This window comes from Schistocerca cancellata, chromosome 4 (genome assembly GCF_023864275.1).
Source record: "Schistocerca cancellata isolate TAMUIC-IGC-003103 chromosome 4, iqSchCanc2.1, whole genome shotgun sequence".
Lineage (NCBI taxonomy): Eukaryota > Metazoa > Arthropoda > Insecta > Orthoptera > Acrididae > Schistocerca > Schistocerca cancellata.
In genome coordinates, this window is record NC_064629.1 from 215,905,571 (window position 1) to 215,922,774 (window position 17,204).

Sequence of the window (17,204 nt, forward strand, 5' to 3'; positions counted from 1 at the left end):
TGGCAGACAGTGTTTGTTGTTGTATGCTTCATGCTTAGGTATTTTTACAGATGCACAAATCTCTGCTACCCTCTGCCTGATGTCATTTACACATTCTCTTCTGAACCGAAGAAGGAATAGCCTTTGCTCCCTCAGCATTTTACAAATTTTATTGTTAAACCACTTTGGGTTAAGAGGGGCTGACTCGGCCAAAGATGGTGTATGTGAATCTGATAGTGATTCCACTGAACACTGGAGCATCTTCTACTTTGAAGGACTTCAGCTGTTTCTCAGCCCCATGGACACAAATATTTATATCAGTCATCTTTGCAATGGTGTGAGGATTAAGCCAGGGCAGTACCACTGTAATTTACTTTGTAAAGGAACATTTGGGAACTGGATTCAGTATTTCTGATTTTGCTTTGCTACCTTTGGCTTTAGGTCCTATGTCATCATAAGTGTGTGGACACTTAAGAAGAGGTTCATAACTTTCTGAACAGCATGACGGTGAGCTGGTATGACATGGGCATACGAAAACTGCCACAGTGTCTACAAAAATTCATCGACAGAAATGGTGATTATGTCGAAAAATAGCTAAATGTTCAAGCTGTAAACCGATGTAAACCATTGTAGAAATAAACAGGTCTATGTACTTATAAAAAAATAGGAGACCTTACTTTTGGGATTACCCCGTATGTTTTATCCTCCCTTTCTCGGTGGTTGTCATTTTTTTCTCACACAGGATACTACTACTACTACTACTACTACTACTACTACTACTACCACCACCACCACCACCACCACCACTAGTGTCACATTGTGACCACGACCAAGCGCATATATGAAAGGAGGGTCACTAGTGAACTACACCACTTCACTGGAAGCTTGTTTGTTACAAACATGAACGCACTGACAGAACAGCACTCCTGAGCAGTGTGCTCCTGTTTATACAAACATCAAATATCGCAGAATATACAAGCATAAGAAAAGATAAATACTAAATGACAAGCAATTGGTAATAGTTGGGCACGAACTGATGATCCACGACATGTCAGCCAGGGTTATTGACCGTTTCACCATATTGTGTTCAGCAGAGCTCGCAGCACTGCTTCCTCTCCCGGAGACATGGTGACCTGCTGTTTCAGATGTTGTCATTGGAGCTGGCTACTGTACCCTGGATCTGAATTCTGTCACTGATCCTCTGTATGGCAACTCTGGCAGTTCCTTGTAGTCTACTTGTGTTGCCACGTCCTCTTCAAGAAGATGAGCGTCGAAGGTGGCCCCTCCTCTCGAAGCTTCGCAGTTGTTGAGAATTCTTCAGTTACCTGTAGTAGGACTTCATATGGAGGATATCAATAATGCTTTTGAATGTCTATCTTCTTGACAAAGTTCTGTTTTGTCACTCTCGTCGTACAATGCAAGGACTTGAGATGATGTGCCTCCTTAAAGACAAAGAAAGATCTTTCTATCTTTCTTGCACCTTGTTCCAGGAAAATTTGCCATCTATCTGCAGTACTTCTTGCAATGAACATGTGGCTCGGTACAGAAATTATTTATGAATTCCAAGAAAGGTCTCGTGTCACGAGTTTGCCGAGGAGTCAGATAATCTGAGACTGCTCTTATTTTCTCTGGATTCCATCGCCATTAACTAGGTGTTCCGACTTTTATTTCTTGGGTGATGAAGAAGCACTTTTTGTGACTTAAGTGAAGGCCTGTAGTCTGAACACACCTCGTCGTGGTTGTCAGGTGGCTTAGACATTCTTTGAATGTTTTAAGAGAGACCATGTCATCCAGGTAGCCAAGATACATCGAAATAAGTTGTCTATCCTTCATTCGAAGGTGGCTGTAGCTTTACATAGTCCAAACAGCATAACTTTGAAGGCTGTCAGGTGTTATAAAAGTAGTCATTTCACTGTCAGCTTCTGATTTTCCAGTAGCCTTGCTGCATGTCCATAGTTGAGAAAACTTGCTCCTTTCAAGCAGTCTAGGGTGTCATCAATGGCAGCACCACACCGACACCTTTCTTTGTGAAATTGTTCTGTCATTTGTAGTTGATGCAGAAATGTCACATACCATCCTCCTCCTTCACAAGAACCACTGGAGAGGATAAAGGACTCTCTTAAGATTCAATGATGTCATCGTGCAGCATCGTCTCCATGTCATTGTGCAGCATCGTCTCCACTTCTTCCCACATTGTTCGTCATTTCTGCCAGTGCCACTGTATATGATGACTGGCTAATTGGTAGACTAGCCTCGTCAATCTGGAGCTCTGATCATCCACAGTCTATGACTGCTTGTGATGGGTGCAAGAAATTGCATCTGAGTGACAATATTCCATAAAAATAACAAATTTAAAGGGCTGTTTTTTTTCATTGGTAGTTATTTTTGCAGTAAGTGTTCCTATCAGCTGGGTGTTTTTCCCATTTGAGACTCAGCACAGTTTCTTTCATATCATGAAACACTGTTTTCTTTAGCTGGTGACAACAAGCATTCAAAATTACAGAAAAGGAAGCCTCTTAGTACCCAACTAGCTCCCAGACAGGTGTGCTGTCAGTGATGACATCTATGAGATCTCCTTACATCACGGTAACTGTCGTCCATGGAAGATTGTTTATCTGTAGCGGCCTCACATCCGTAGATGGTTGCTCACTTAGTTTTCATGAATTCGGCAGCTAGATGAGCAGCTGATATCTCTGTACAACAACAGGGAACTACTATGGCATGTTTAGGAACAACCTTGTGCAGGATACAGCAACAGGCTTAGTCCCACAGATCGACTATAATCATGTGCAGTTGTCTGGCATGAATAGAACTTTGTGATAGTTGATGTCTGGCAGCATAGTAGTAGTCAAAAACTTGCCTTCTTTCTCTGCAATTGTCCATCCAACATTTCCAGGGCATCCACAGTAGAAACATACCAGTATGTTGTCATCTGTCCTCTAAATATGCGTTCTGCTGTGGGACACCATACTTAGCAGCAGAGTTGTTTGTACTTGCTCTGGCCAGATACTGGCTTGTTGTTTGATGACAGCGGTGTAAGTCTAAGTTGGCCAAGTCCATTCTACCTGGCATGCTCGACTGGTGGTAGAGATTGGTGCTAAGGATCAATACACTACTTCTACAGCGGTTACCGTCTGATGTATAGGGTCAACATTTATGGCTGCTATCTCTTGCGTACTTGGTTTGGCTGCCATAAACTGCTGTATCTCTTCCCCTACTATCCAATGTATGAGAGAGGCAAGGTTGTGGTTATCTTCCACAACTGCCATTGAAACCACATTTGGAAGTCGTTCATAGTTTTTTTGTCAAAATACACTCCTGGAAATGGAAAAAAGAACACATTGACACCGGTGTGTCAGACCCACCATACTTGCTCCGGACACTGCGAGAGGGCTGTACAAGCAATGATCACATGCACGGCACAGCGGACACACCAGGAACCGCGGTGTTGGCCGTCGAATGGCGCTAGCTGCGCAGCATTTGTGCACCGCCGCCGTCAGTGCCAGCCAGTTTGCCGTGGCATACGGAGCTCCATCGCAGTCTTTAACACTGGTAGCATGCCGCGACAGTGTGGACGTGAACCGTATGTGCAGTTGACGGACTTTGAGCGAGGGCGTATAGTGGGCATGCGGGAGGCCGGGTGGACGTACCGCCGAATTGCTCAACACGTGGGGCGTGAGGTCTCCACAGTACATCGATGTTGTCGCCAGTGGTCGGCGGAAGGTGCACGTGCCTGTCGACCTGGGACCGGACCGCAGCGACGCACGGATGCACGCCAAGACCGTAGGATCCTACGCAGTGCCGTAGGGGACCGCACCGCCACTTCCCAGCAAATTAGGGACACTGTTGCTCCTGGGGTATCGGCGAGGACCATTCGCAACCGTCTCCATGAAGCTGGGCTACGGTCCCGCACACCGTTAGGCCGTCTTCCGCTCACGCCCCAACATCGTGCAGCCCGCCTCCAGTGGTGTCGCGACAGGCGTGAATGGAGGGACGAATGGAGACGTGTCGTCTTCAGCGATGAGAGTCGCTTCTGCCTTGGTGCCAATGATGGTCGTATGCGTGTTTGGCGCCGTGCAGGTGAGCGCCACAATCAGGACTGCATACGACCGAGGCACACAGGGCCAACACCCGGCATCATGGTGTGGGGAGCGATCTCCTACACTGGCCGTACACCACTGGTGATCGTCGAGGGGACACTGAATAGTGCACGGTACATCCAAACCGTCATCGAACCCATTGTTCTACCATTCCTAGACCGGCAAGGGAACTTGCTGTTCCAACAGGACAATGCACGTCCGCATGTATCCCGTGCCACCCAACGTGCTCTAGAAGGTGTAAGTCAACTACCCTGGCCAGCAAGATCTCCGGATCTGTCCCCCATTGAGCATGTTTGGGACTGGATGAAGCGTTGTCTCACACAGTCTGCACGTCCAGCACGAACGCTGGTCCAACTGAGGCGCCAGGTGGAAATGGCATGGCAAGCCGTTCCACAGGACTACACCCAGCATCTCTACGATCGTCTCCATGGGAGAATAGCAGCCTGCATTGCTGCGAAAGGTGGATATACACTGTACTAGTGCCGACATTGTGCATGCTCTGTTGCCTGTGTCTATGTGCCTGTGGTTCTGTCAGTGTGATCATGTGATGTATCTGATCCCAGGAATGTGTCAATAAAGTTTCCCCTTCCTGGGACAATGAATTCACGGTGTTCTTATTTCAATTTCCAGGAGTGTATTTCCTGTTGCATTTCCTCATTGTTCTGCCATCACTTGATGAATTCCCCTGTTGTTATGACATCCTTACCAGAAGAGCTTGGTACAGATCTTCGGTGATCCACAGGTCTTCGGTAACTCCTTTCATCAAGTGTGAGATTTTGTCAGCCTCTGAGAATCTGTAACTGACAATGAGGCATAGGGCCAAAACGTTCTGTATGTAATCTGTGTAATTTCTCCATGACACTGGGCCCTGTTCTTCATTTGTTGTTCTGCTAAGCGGACTTGCTGATGATTGACACCAAATGTCACCCTGGAATTTGTTCCAGCTAACAAGTTTCTCTTCGTTGTTCTCAAACCACTGCTGGACTATGCCATCCAAGTAAAAATACACATTTGTTGAACATATCATGTCATTCCACTAGTTTTATTTGGTAACCCGGTCAAATCCTTACATCAGCTCTTGACCAGCATCTCAAAAAAAAATTAATGAATACCTGACATGCAACTGGCTTGTTTCTGCTTTGAAATCCATTGGTTTTCTGAACACACAGACCTTGGTAACGATATTCTTTTGTATTCTGGTTCCTGCCCGTATATATGACATCTTCTACATAGTATTATTTGGACAGGGTTATGTCAATGGTTTGAAGTACCCAGTGTCTCCACCAAACAGAGACACCAAACAATGTCACATTTTAGCCTTATCAAGTCCAGATACAGAAGCAGGGTTATGAGTGAAGTACAGCACTTAGCACTGAAAGCACATTCATTCAAAACACATACATACAGACAGAACAGCTGTCCAGGATGGAGAATGCTGCTGTTTACACAAAAATGGAGTATTCTGGAATATAAAACATAAGATATTTTGAGAACTTTCCAGAAATGATAAATACTAAATAACAGACAATTACTGGTGTTCAGGTTTGAAGTGACAGCCTGCAGCACACCAGCCAGTGACTCTTTAACAGCTACGCCACTTTGCATGCAGCACAACTCGCGTTACTGTGAGTACTACAGTCGCCACAAACACCACACTGAACAGCACACTACTGCCCATAGGTATCTGAAGTTCTAACCTTTTTCACTCATGTTTAGAGATATATGATTTTAAAAAAAAACAACAGGAAAGAAATCAGAAATGTAAATTATAGACAACGTATTTGAATTGATAAACCTCAGTTAAGATAAGAGTTGAATATATTTGTAACTTTTTATTATATCTTCATTGCAATAATGTTGTTGCATGCAATAATTCCTAGATTGGTGTAAACTGGTTTTAATTGTTCTTGTTTACTTTTTATTACTATTTCAGGTGATAAACAATCTCCAAATATCACATATTGAAGCACGTACTGAGACATCACCAGATGTTGCGCAATACACACACAAACGTAATATTGAAACTGTCATTGTTAAGATAACTGGCTACCTGAAAACTGTTCTTGACAAATTTATGAATGTAAGTCAGTATTGACATATATGCTTACTTTTATATTTAAAATATGATTTGTACTTCAGTTTTGCTCCAAGTGTAAACAGCAGCTTGTAGTGGCATACAAAGTCATTGCTAAAGCAAATTTTATATTTCATGAGTGCATCTGGTTACCAAATTAGTGTATCATCTTTGTTGATCACTTATAAATGTTATGTATGAGAGCTGATGAACAAAGACTGAGACTGATTTTTTTCACAGATGTGTATTACTTCATTTCAATGTTTACATGATCTTTTCCGAAGTACTTCCCCCTCCTTGAATGCCCTTTTTATAGCATCTCTGCCAGTCCTTGAACACATGGTGCAGGCCATTCTTTGTTAGGTCCTTGAGAATTGTCTTACTTTCCTTGAGCAGTGCATGGTAGTTCTTAAATTAAATACCCCAAAGCTTTGCCTCTAGTGATGGGAATGAAAAGCAATTACAGGGCGCAAGATCAGGGCTACAGGGCAGATGCGGTACACAGTTATTATTAAACTGAGTCAGAAACTGCATGACTTGATTTGAAATGTGAGGCCAACCATTGTCATGGTGAAATCGCCACCGAGCTCTGGTCATTTCCTTGCAATGTGCCTCCTCAATACTGACATGTAATATGCTGCTGTAACAACAATGTAGGGGATCTGCATGCTGTTAAATCATTCCATGACAGTCAAAAAATGTGATCACCATTACTTTCCCTGCAGATGGAACAACTTTCACCTTTTTTTCTTTTGGTGTTGGAAAACATGGCAATTTCCATGATGGCTTGTTTTCCTTCAGGATCATAATGTTGCAGCCGTGACTCATCACCATTGATAATTGATTCCAGAAACAGATGCCCTCCATCAGCAAAGAGATGCAGGACCTCGCAGCTTGTCTCCATTTGCACAGCCTTTTGTTCGGATGTCAACAGACGTGGTACCTTGTGCACAAACGTGGTTCATAAGGAGATGATTGTGCATAATTGTAAAGACACTGCCATTTGAAATTGCCAACATTTCACTGAGGTTAAATAATGTTATCCATCAATCTTCATGGACAATCACAGCAGCTGTGTTCATGTTGACTTCAGTCACTAAAGAAGTCGAAACACCAGGCTCAACTTGCTTAACACAGACAAGGCAGCCTTCTTTGAAGTCCTTGAACCACCTAAACACTGTTGCATGAGGTAGAGAATCTTCACCATACACTTGCTGCAGCTTTTTGTAAGCTGCAGTGGCTGTATGGTGTAAATGAACACAGAATTTTGTTGCACCGTACTGCTCCTCTTGCATCACCTCCATTGTTTAGTATGCAAAATGCAAAGAATGTATACAAAATAGAGCATTACCACCAACCTACTAATATGAGAGTGCTGCTAGCTATGGACATTATATGTAAAAAAAAAAACTCTCATTTCAAATATTCGTGGTACATTAGGAAACTATCACAGAAGCTACAGGAAAAAAATCAGTCTCAGTCTTTGTTGATCAGCACTCATACTTTCAAGTCAGTTAATTTACTCTGATATTTTGTTGTTAGTAAACTTCAGTTTATCAGTTACTGATACAGTTAAAAGACTGTGGTACCATTGACAGTGGAAACATCTTGGTTGCCTTAAGGAACTCCACATGTTATTTTGAGTTCATAAGCAGTTTCTGTAATTGTTGCTAAAAATGCTGCCATGTAGGTTTGTTTGTCCTATTGGCTAGTCTAAACGTTGATGCTTTGGAAGTTATTTGATGATTGACTTGAGAAAATTATTTTACAGATTATAGAAATATATGTGAGACCACTTATACAGAGCAGATTACTGTCTGGCACTGTGCGATCACTGGCCAAATATAAGGTATAGTTAATACTACTCTCTAACTTCTTTCCTTAATTCCTCTTCTTTATTTTCTTTCTTTCTTTTCTTTTCAGTTTATTTTTATGGAAGAATAAAAAGAGGCATTAAAGGCTAACAGTATGATACCTTTTTATTTAGGTTTTGAAGTCGTGGGAATACACCCGCTCACATCCTCCACAACACATTTCACCTCACCAACTCGCAGCAGCAAATGCAGATTTTGCAGCTTCAGTTTCGTTATTTCATGCGCTAGAGCTTCTGACATTGCATGGACTTCGATCATTTGTGAAATTTATTAATGGTATGTATTTTGTAATGTATGTTTACTATTTGACACAATAAATGTTTCAAAGAGAATATATGGTTTTAATATGTTCACAAAGATGCAGGCAGGAAGATGTTGCACATTGAGTTATTTATGTAATGTAATTACAGTTACCAGTCACATGTCACCTTGTCATGTAGAAGGGGCAGTCAAATGAAAACTGAATGGCACCACAATGGGACTATGGAATGGTTCCATTCAAAAGTAATCACCACACACATTAAGACATTTATCCCACTTTGAGATGAGACGATCAATAACTGTTTTGTAGAATGCACTGATGGATCCATAACCCCACCCTCTCTTGCACTTCCTCATCCTACTGAAACCAACATCCATGCATGACGTTCTTCAGTTCACCAAAGTTGTGAAAATCTCATGGTGAAAGATACAGGCTGTACAGAGGGCGTTGCAGTGTTTTGCTACCAAATCACTGAAGTCTACCCTTCGTCCGATTGGCAATGAGGTGGTGGGTGTCATCATGCAACAGGATGATTTCCTCTGACAGCATTCCTGGGTGTTTTGACTTTATAGCACATAGCAGTTTCTGCAAAATGTATTCATAGCACTGCACAATTATTGTGGTTACACATTTGATTAACTCCATGAGCAGAGGACTGCTGCAGTTGAAGAAGATGGTCATCATGACCTTACCAGAACTTGTGTGAACAGCTTTGGATTTCTTTGGTTGGGGAGATGGGGGATGTTTTCACTGTTGGCTTTGACATTTGCCCTTGGGCTCTTGGAATGCTGCTGGACGGAATCACCCAGTCGCACGATAACACTTGCCACCACATTGCAAGTGGGACGAAGGCTATGCTTCAATGATTTGGTAGTGAAACATTGCAACTTACCCCACACAGCCTGGATCCTTTCGCCATGTGATTTTCACATCTGTGGTGACCTGAAGAAAGATACATCTGGACGTTGGTTTCCGTCGGACGAGGAAGTGTAAGAGTGGGTGCAGTTGTGGATCCTTCAGCAGCCAACTGCATTCTACAAAACAGGGATTGATCATGGATTGATCATCTCATCTTCCAGTGGGATGATGTCTTAACACTTTTGGCAATTACTTTTAAATGGAACCATTCCATGATGCTGTTATGATGGATTTTCAGGTTTCATATAATTGCCCCAGATGAACAGCAATTGGAGATTTAGGTTTTGGAGCTGTAATCTTCAGTGGACTCTCATTTGTAATTCTTGGAGTAAAAACTCACAAAATATTCACCAGTAACAGCCGTTCATTTCCTTGTTAGATGGGCTTAAAAAATATTTGTTGTCATTTGTCACTATAAAGGCAACAAATCAGTAGTTTGACTTGCATACATACAGTTGACTATTAAAATAGTGGAAACACACCATCATTGTGAAACAACGAACCACATCACTAGCATGCTCTGGCTGTAATTTGTTATTGCAGTGACTGTATATGATAAGAGTGTTTCACAGGGGGCCCTACCTTGGATAGGTGGCATAGGGCTAGATTTTGTAGATTTGATGGATGGAAGATTACCACTTTGGGAGCAGTGGGGAGGATTGTGGGTAAGATGTTCATTATTTCCAAACATAATGATAAGTAGTCAAAGCTTTGGTGAAGAATGTTATTAAGTTGTTCAGTTCATGATGAGATTTGGTGATAAAGAGGGGTGCACCTTTACAGCTGGTTCATGGAAATGGTAAGCAAATTTAGGGGCATTTGTGGATATGGCATGAAGATTCTGTTTATGGTATAGGTTTAGAAAGGAGGGGGGGGGGGGGGAGAGGATGCGTTTCTGTCTGTAAAAGCATAAGGCTTTCAGTCTACTGGTTAAGGGATTACTCATCACTGCAGATATCCTGTCCATCCATGATGAACCTATATTGGACAGACTTTCTAATGTATAAGAGATGGCAGCTTTTAAAATGCAGGTACTGTTGATGAGCAAGGGTATGATTGGGCAGATGTCTGTAGTGTTTGGGATTGTCTATGGCTAGGAAGATTTCCTCTAGATAAATCATGATGGATGGTGCTGTGTGGCTGCCCATGACCATGCAACAGGTATCTCTGTATATATTCCCCTCAAAGGAATAGTAGTTGGTGCATAAGTATGTAGCTTGTAGGTTTACAACAAATGATGTGGTGGGTATGGAGTCTGTTGGCTGTTGGAGGGGAAGGGGGGTGTTGAGAGAGAGAGAGAGAGAGAGCAGCAAGACTGTGGACACAGGGAATGTTAGTGTGTAGGGAAGTGATGTTAACAGTGACATCATGGGATCCAGGTGATATTGGTGTGGGAACAGTTAAGAAATGTGAATATGTGTGTGTGTGTGTGTGTGTGTGTGTGTGTGTGTGTGTGTGTGTGTGTGTGTGTGTGTGTGTGTGTGTGTGTTTTATTTGAGAAGTGAGAAGCTAGGATGTTGGCAGTGGGTTGGAAGTGTCAGGCAACAAGAGCTGAGATTCTGTGAGAACATTGTAACCAGCTTTGGGCATCCAGGATGGCTAGGTTTATTTATTTATTTATTTTTGGAGCATATACTATGTGGAAAATGTGGATGACATTGGGGTGAAGAGAGAGATTGATTCAGGCAAAATATACTGGGATATACTATGGATTTAAGATTGTTCTAGTCTTCTGGAATGGATTCTCCATAGTAAGGCTCATAAGTAAAATAGTCAGCCGGCCGCGGTGGTCTAGCGGTTCTGGCGCTGCAGTCCGGAACCGCGGGGCTGCTACGGTCGCAGGTTCGAATCCTGCCTCGGGCATGGGTGTGTGTGATGTCCTTAGGTTAGTTAGGTGTAAGTAGTTCTAAGTTCTAGGGGACTTATGACCTAAGATGTTGAGTCCCATAGTGCTCAGAGCCATTTTTTAAAACAGTCAGCTTCTGTTAGGCAATTAACGTGATGATAGAATCTTTTTTTGGTGGTTAAATTTGAATCTGTCTTTCTTGTAACACACAACCCCTGTGGGGGAGTGTCACTATGTGCTTTCCCAGGGACACAGTAAGTGGCCAAAAAAGGCCAGGTAGATGACAGCTAATTGTACACAAATCTGAAAGGACACACTGAGAGGAAGTCAAATGTCAAGCCATAGAATCTTCAACAGTGTACGAACAAAACCTGAGTAGCAAACCAAGGCAATAATCTAGAACAAGTGTGTCATTGTGTGTGAATAGTAATGTCAGCAGTGGAAAGCTTCAGATAGGTAAACCCAACTACCTGAGGATCATGCACCATTTTTTTTCTTTGCCTATGCTGCCAGTTATTGCCATCTCAAGCGATGTCCACACAGCCCACAGTCCAACCATGAAATCGTACAATTCTGAATGGCTGGGGCTGGTGCATTCATCTCAGGCATGCGAGACACTGTGATGTCATCTGTTCAATATGGGCATCCATGCCCTGCCTAGTACAGTGCCAGCATGCTAACTGTTTAGTACGAACAATTCCCCAATGACTTGGTGGAGCAATCGCAACACATCCTTTTGCAACACTTTTGGAATGAGCACACGTGATTATCCACTGCCATTTTGAACTAGAATCACACCATGTTGAACTGAAAGGCTATACCAATGTGCAAAATATTGGTGCATAACTGAGTTCTGGATACTGTTCAGTGAACAAGCTCAAGACGTGTGAAAATAATGCAAAGAAAACTTGAGATCTGGGTCAGCTTCTGTGGCCTGTGCAATTTTTCTGTAGTGCAAGGAAAAGATTCCAGCAATTCAGAGTCTTGGGTATTGATTTGGCAACAAGATGTGGCAGATGCATAAAAATCAGAGTCTGGGCCAATTGGAAGGGGAGATAGGGCATCTGCATTGCCACGCTTTGCCATAGGTCTAGTATGTACACAATTTCATACTGATACTGTGAAAGCAGCAAAGCCCAACGCTGCAATTTTTGAGCAGTGCGTGTAGGAACCGGCTTTGACCAATGAAACAAGGATTGCAACAGCTTGTGATCTGTCACTAAATAGAACTTCCGACCAAACAGAAAGTGATTAAATTTTGTCACACCATACACAGTAGTGAGAGCATTTTTTCTATTTGAGAATAATTGCACTGAGTTTGAGTTTACAACTTTGAGGCAAAAGCAATAGATGTGTCTTGTGCACTAGTCCTTTGTGAAAGCACTGCGCCGATTCCATAGGAAGAAGTGTCAGCTTGGCATGGTCAAAATGCACTAAACATCTGTCACTGAACAAAGCATTTTTGAGATTCTGAAATGCATCTTGACAGTCTTCAGTCAACACAAAAGCTACATTTATGTGATGCAAGCGATGCAATGGAGCTGTGATCTGAGCGGCATTCGGTATGAATGGCTGCAGTTTAGACACATTGCCAGGAACAGGCAGGCCACGAATTGCAAGCAAATGAGATTGTAGAGCGTGCACATCCAGACTGTTTATCATATGACCTAAGCATTGTAGTTCAGTTTTAAAAAGTCACACTTTTCAAGATGACACTTGAGTCCTGCTTCTAACAACACTCGAAAAAGAGCACACAAATTGGCAATGTGTTCCTCTGGTGTATGACCTGAGACAACAATATCATCAAGGTAGTTTGAACAAAATGACACTATTGCAGTCAGCTGTTCCAAGCAATGTTGAAAAATAGCAGATGCGGAAGCACTGCCAAAGGGCAAATGCAAATACTTGAACATTCCTAAGTGTGTATTTACAACAGACACTTTCTGTGATTCTTCATCCAATGGAATTTGCAAATAGGCATCATGCAAATCTATCATAGGAAAGTAACCTCCTGCACCAAGCCTGTCCATGAGTTCCTCAGGGCAAGATAACGGGTAAGTGTCAACTACTGTCTGTGGGTTGACTGTAGATTTGAAGTCAACACAAATGCGAATGCGACCAGAAGGCTTAGGCAACAAATCTAGTGGACTTGCCCATAGACTAGCTTGAATGGGAGCAATTACACCATTATCTTGCAATTCTTTCAATCCACTGGCTACTTTGTCTCTTAAAGCAATTGCAATGGGGTGGGCCCGAAAAAACTAGGCTGTGCATTGTCTTTCAATGTAACATGCACTACAAAATTATTAGCTTTTCCTGTTCCTTCGGAAAATAGTTCAGGAAATTCTTTAACCAAGCTAGCTACGTTGTCTCTTGGCTCAAAAGCCAACACTGAAAGTACATTGTCTTGAATGCTAAGGCCAAACAAATCAAAGACATCTAAACTGAATATGTTCTCACTGTCTCTTGATTTCAACACAGTCCTAGTGTGAGATTTGTACAGGGCAGGCAAACTATACTGTCCAACCTCTGGAACTTCCTGTCCATTGTAAGCAATGAGGTGCTTGCTAGTTTTAGAAAGGCACGGTGAGCCTAACTGTTTGTACGTGGCACAATTAATCAAAGTTACTGTGGTACCTGTGTCTAACTGAAAGTTCACACGACAGCCAGCAATTCATAATGAGACAAATAGTTCTTGAGAATGTCGTTGCACAGCACCAGGGCAAGAAGGAGGCACAACCTTAATCTTACTTTTATCAGAACCTGTTGTAGTTTTAGAAAACCTACTTTCACTGCATGTGAACGAGCCTGTTTTTTTCTGAGAGCAGACAAAATTGGCGTTTTTGTGCCATTGCAAACAAACTGCTCGGACATGGCCTTTTTTTTTCCACATGTGTTACACGTTGTGTTACGTGATGGGCAATCCTGTCTTGAGGAGCAAAACATCTACAGCAAGACTTCACTAAATTCACAGGCCTGTTTACATGTGTACGTGGCTGTCCACACAGCTATTTACATGCTCATTGTTGTGGCTGCTTGGGGCTATCGTGAACAAGAGGCGACTCAGCATGACAAATTGATTCCTAGTCAAATTTATTGGTCGACATGGCATCCGAATCTTATAGCTGTAAGATTTACAAAACTTGGGGAAGTGATGGATCAGAGTACTTTAAGATCTGTTCCCATATTCTATTATCTGGGATACTGAATGTTACGGTATCCCTAATCATTAAATCACTGTAAAAGGTGCCACAACTACACTTATATTTACACTTCCTTGTCATACCTGTTAATTCTGTGCACCACTGGTGATACATCTGTTCTGGATTTTTCTGCAAGCAAAGAACTTATATGTAGCTGCAGCTATTTGACTTGCTGATCATAGTACTGAGTTAATGCAGCGATTACTTTGTCATAGCTGAGTTTGTCAGGAGACACGGTTGGGAATAGCTTTTGTGTTAACCTGAACACTGGTAACTCCACAGTTGAAAGAAAGTATTGTAACTTTACAGTAATTTCAATACAATGAACTTGACAATGTGCTTGGAAATGTGTTCAGTATTCAAGCCATTCCTCCTCTGTGTCGTTAAATTGCCGGAACGTTGGTATACTGGTCGGCGGCACTCGCTGGGCTGGTTGGTTGGTTGGTCTGTTGTGTGGCCAACACAGCTTGTGCAGTGAGTAGTTGTTGTACCATCATCAGTAGGGTACCAATTTGTTGTTTCTGAAACTGAAAAACTTGTATTAGATCCATCTGCAGCTGTAGCACGGGGGCAGGGGATGGAGGGGGTGGGGTAGCCATGGTTTACAAAAATACGTTATTGCAAAAAAGCAAGCAAAGCCTCCGCAAAGAAAAATTTGATTAGTTCTGCTGCTCCCCTCCTGGAATACGTACAAAAACACGACAACAATTGAGGAAATAGAAATGAGTACCCCTGCAGGCTAAAATACAAGAGAAGCAAGCAAAATCTTCAGCCAAGTTGATTAACTTTGATCGCAACTGAATTATCCTTGTTGCCACTGTTGTATTCTTGTCACCACTGTAGTGTCCTCATCGCCATGTACCATAGGAATCGAGAGAGAGAAAGTTGTTTGGTGGCTGGTATCCTCTTTCTACAATACAATTGCACACATGTATTAACAGGGTTCTTTATTTACTGAAACAGATAGCTGCTACTTAACTTTGTGTCCATGTGTTGAGGTACAAGCTCTTCAATATTAGCCCACGTCAGCCTGACTGCTGGTGAAGTACAAGTCACACTATGCGATGAATGACAGATACCAAACTGGAGTGCGTGTTGGTGCGTCAGTGACTGAGCTAATGATGGAGCGCCTACTATCGATCTTATTGCTACATCTTTGCCGACTAGTGTGCTGGCGACAGCTTATGCCATCACAACTACGATGACTCCTTTGATCACCAGTATGGGGTGTGTCCCTCTTCCCCATTACCTCCTTGAGTTTGCCTCCGGCTCTTGCTCCGGCAGCTTTCGAGCTGCCTGCAAATTTCCCGTTGGGTGTGAACCCTTCACCACCTTGGCTTCATGTGGCAGCCCGTTTCACCCAGGCCTTCATTCACCTCCTAAGCACACTATTCCAGCCTCACTCTATTGCCATAAGTTTCATGACCTTTGCACGGAACTCCGCGATAGTACCTTTGTGTATACTGACGGCTATCAGACTGACTGTGGTGTCAGGTGTGCCTTCATTATTTGCACCAACGTTTTCCCTTTTTCGGCTTCCGGAACACTGCTCAGTATTTACAGCAGAGCTCTTTGCCCTGTATCAGGCCACACAGTACATCTGGCAACACAGGCGTTTCTATTGCATCATCTGCTCCGACTCTGTCAGTGCCCTTCAAAGCCTCTGTCTGCTGTACACCGTCTATCCTTTAGTGGAACGGGTCCAGGGAAGCTGTCACTTGTTCACTCTTGATGGAGCCACTGTGATGTTTATGTGGGTTCCTGGTCACATCAGTCTGACAGGAAACAAGACCACTGACGCTGGTGCCAAGGCTGCAGTCCTCATACCTCAGCCCGTTTGTTCTTACGTTCCCTCCAATGATCTCTGACTCGCTCACTCTCTCATCTACTTCCTTATTGCCATTCTGAATGCAGATGCAGCAGACATGGCATGAAAATGTGCTGCATTTTCCATTTGTGCTGTTGTTATACTCATTGAAATTAAAGTGCCCCTTACACACATGTGCACCCCCCCTCCCCCCCCCCCCCCCCCCCCCCCACACACACACACACACACACACACACACACACCAATCTTTTCCATGTTATATCAGATCTTGTAGTCTTCGGTATACAATTATGAGCAGTAAATTTGCAGACATCTTTCTGTTAGACAATTTTGCTTTAAGCACCTGTTGTATACAGTCATCACCATCTGTTTCAGGAATACTGAAAGAAGACAAAAGCCAGCCACTTGTAAAAACAAAGCTCTCAAAATGTGATGCTTTGATTTCCTTAATAGAAGAAGTGGAACAGGGTCTTGGTGAACTCAAAATGCTTGATCCTAATTTACCAGCTTCCTCACAAAATGTATGTTTCCTTCCTCAAAATCAAAAGTACCAAATACAGATAAGTATCAGTTAATCATAATACTAATTTCTAAGTATGTAAGAAAGTATGTTCAGCTCCATTCATAAGATGTCATTGTTGATAAGTAAAGTAACTTGTTCAAAAAAGTGTGAGGCAAAAAGAAACCAGAATCTCAAAACAGTAATATTGCAGAGTAATGCAATTGGTGCCTATTGAAAAGTGAAGAATGCCATGTGTAATTCGTCTGCTGTAGTGTTGATAGATGTTCGTGAATGTTTCCATGTTTCTAAACTTTGTTTCTTTCATTTCAGAAACAAAAAGCACTACCATCACATCCAAAGTTTGAAAAATTGGAAGAATTGCTGAAGGAGCATTTCTGTAAAACTGACAATACTGATTCCGACAGCAAAGTAATAATTTTTTGTCAGGTATGATCTCTCTCTCTCTCTCTCTCTCTCTCTCTCTCTCTCTCTCTCTCTGTGTGTGTGTGTGTGTGTGTGTGTGTGTGTGTGTGTGTGTGTGTGTGTGTGTGTGTGTGTGTGTGTGCGCTGGCAATTTAGTCTGCTGAAACTGTAAATAACTGATGGCTTACCATTATC

At 42.7% G+C, this 17,204-nt stretch overlaps 1 protein-coding gene across 1 annotated transcript in view; it reads left to right on the forward strand.

The window, feature by feature from the left end:
- LOC126183299 (Fanconi anemia group M protein) overlaps positions 1–17,204 on the forward strand; it is a 237,968-nt gene that overhangs the window by 119,313 nt on the left and 101,451 nt on the right. The window contains exons 7-11 of the mRNA XM_049925138.1: positions 6,013–6,159; positions 7,925–8,002; positions 8,141–8,303; positions 16,460–16,605; positions 16,917–17,033. Coding sequence (XP_049781095.1) covers positions 6,013–6,159; positions 7,925–8,002; positions 8,141–8,303; positions 16,460–16,605; positions 16,917–17,033 — 651 coding nt within the window. The remainder of the gene's footprint in view (positions 1–6,012; positions 6,160–7,924; positions 8,003–8,140; positions 8,304–16,459; positions 16,606–16,916; positions 17,034–17,204) is intronic.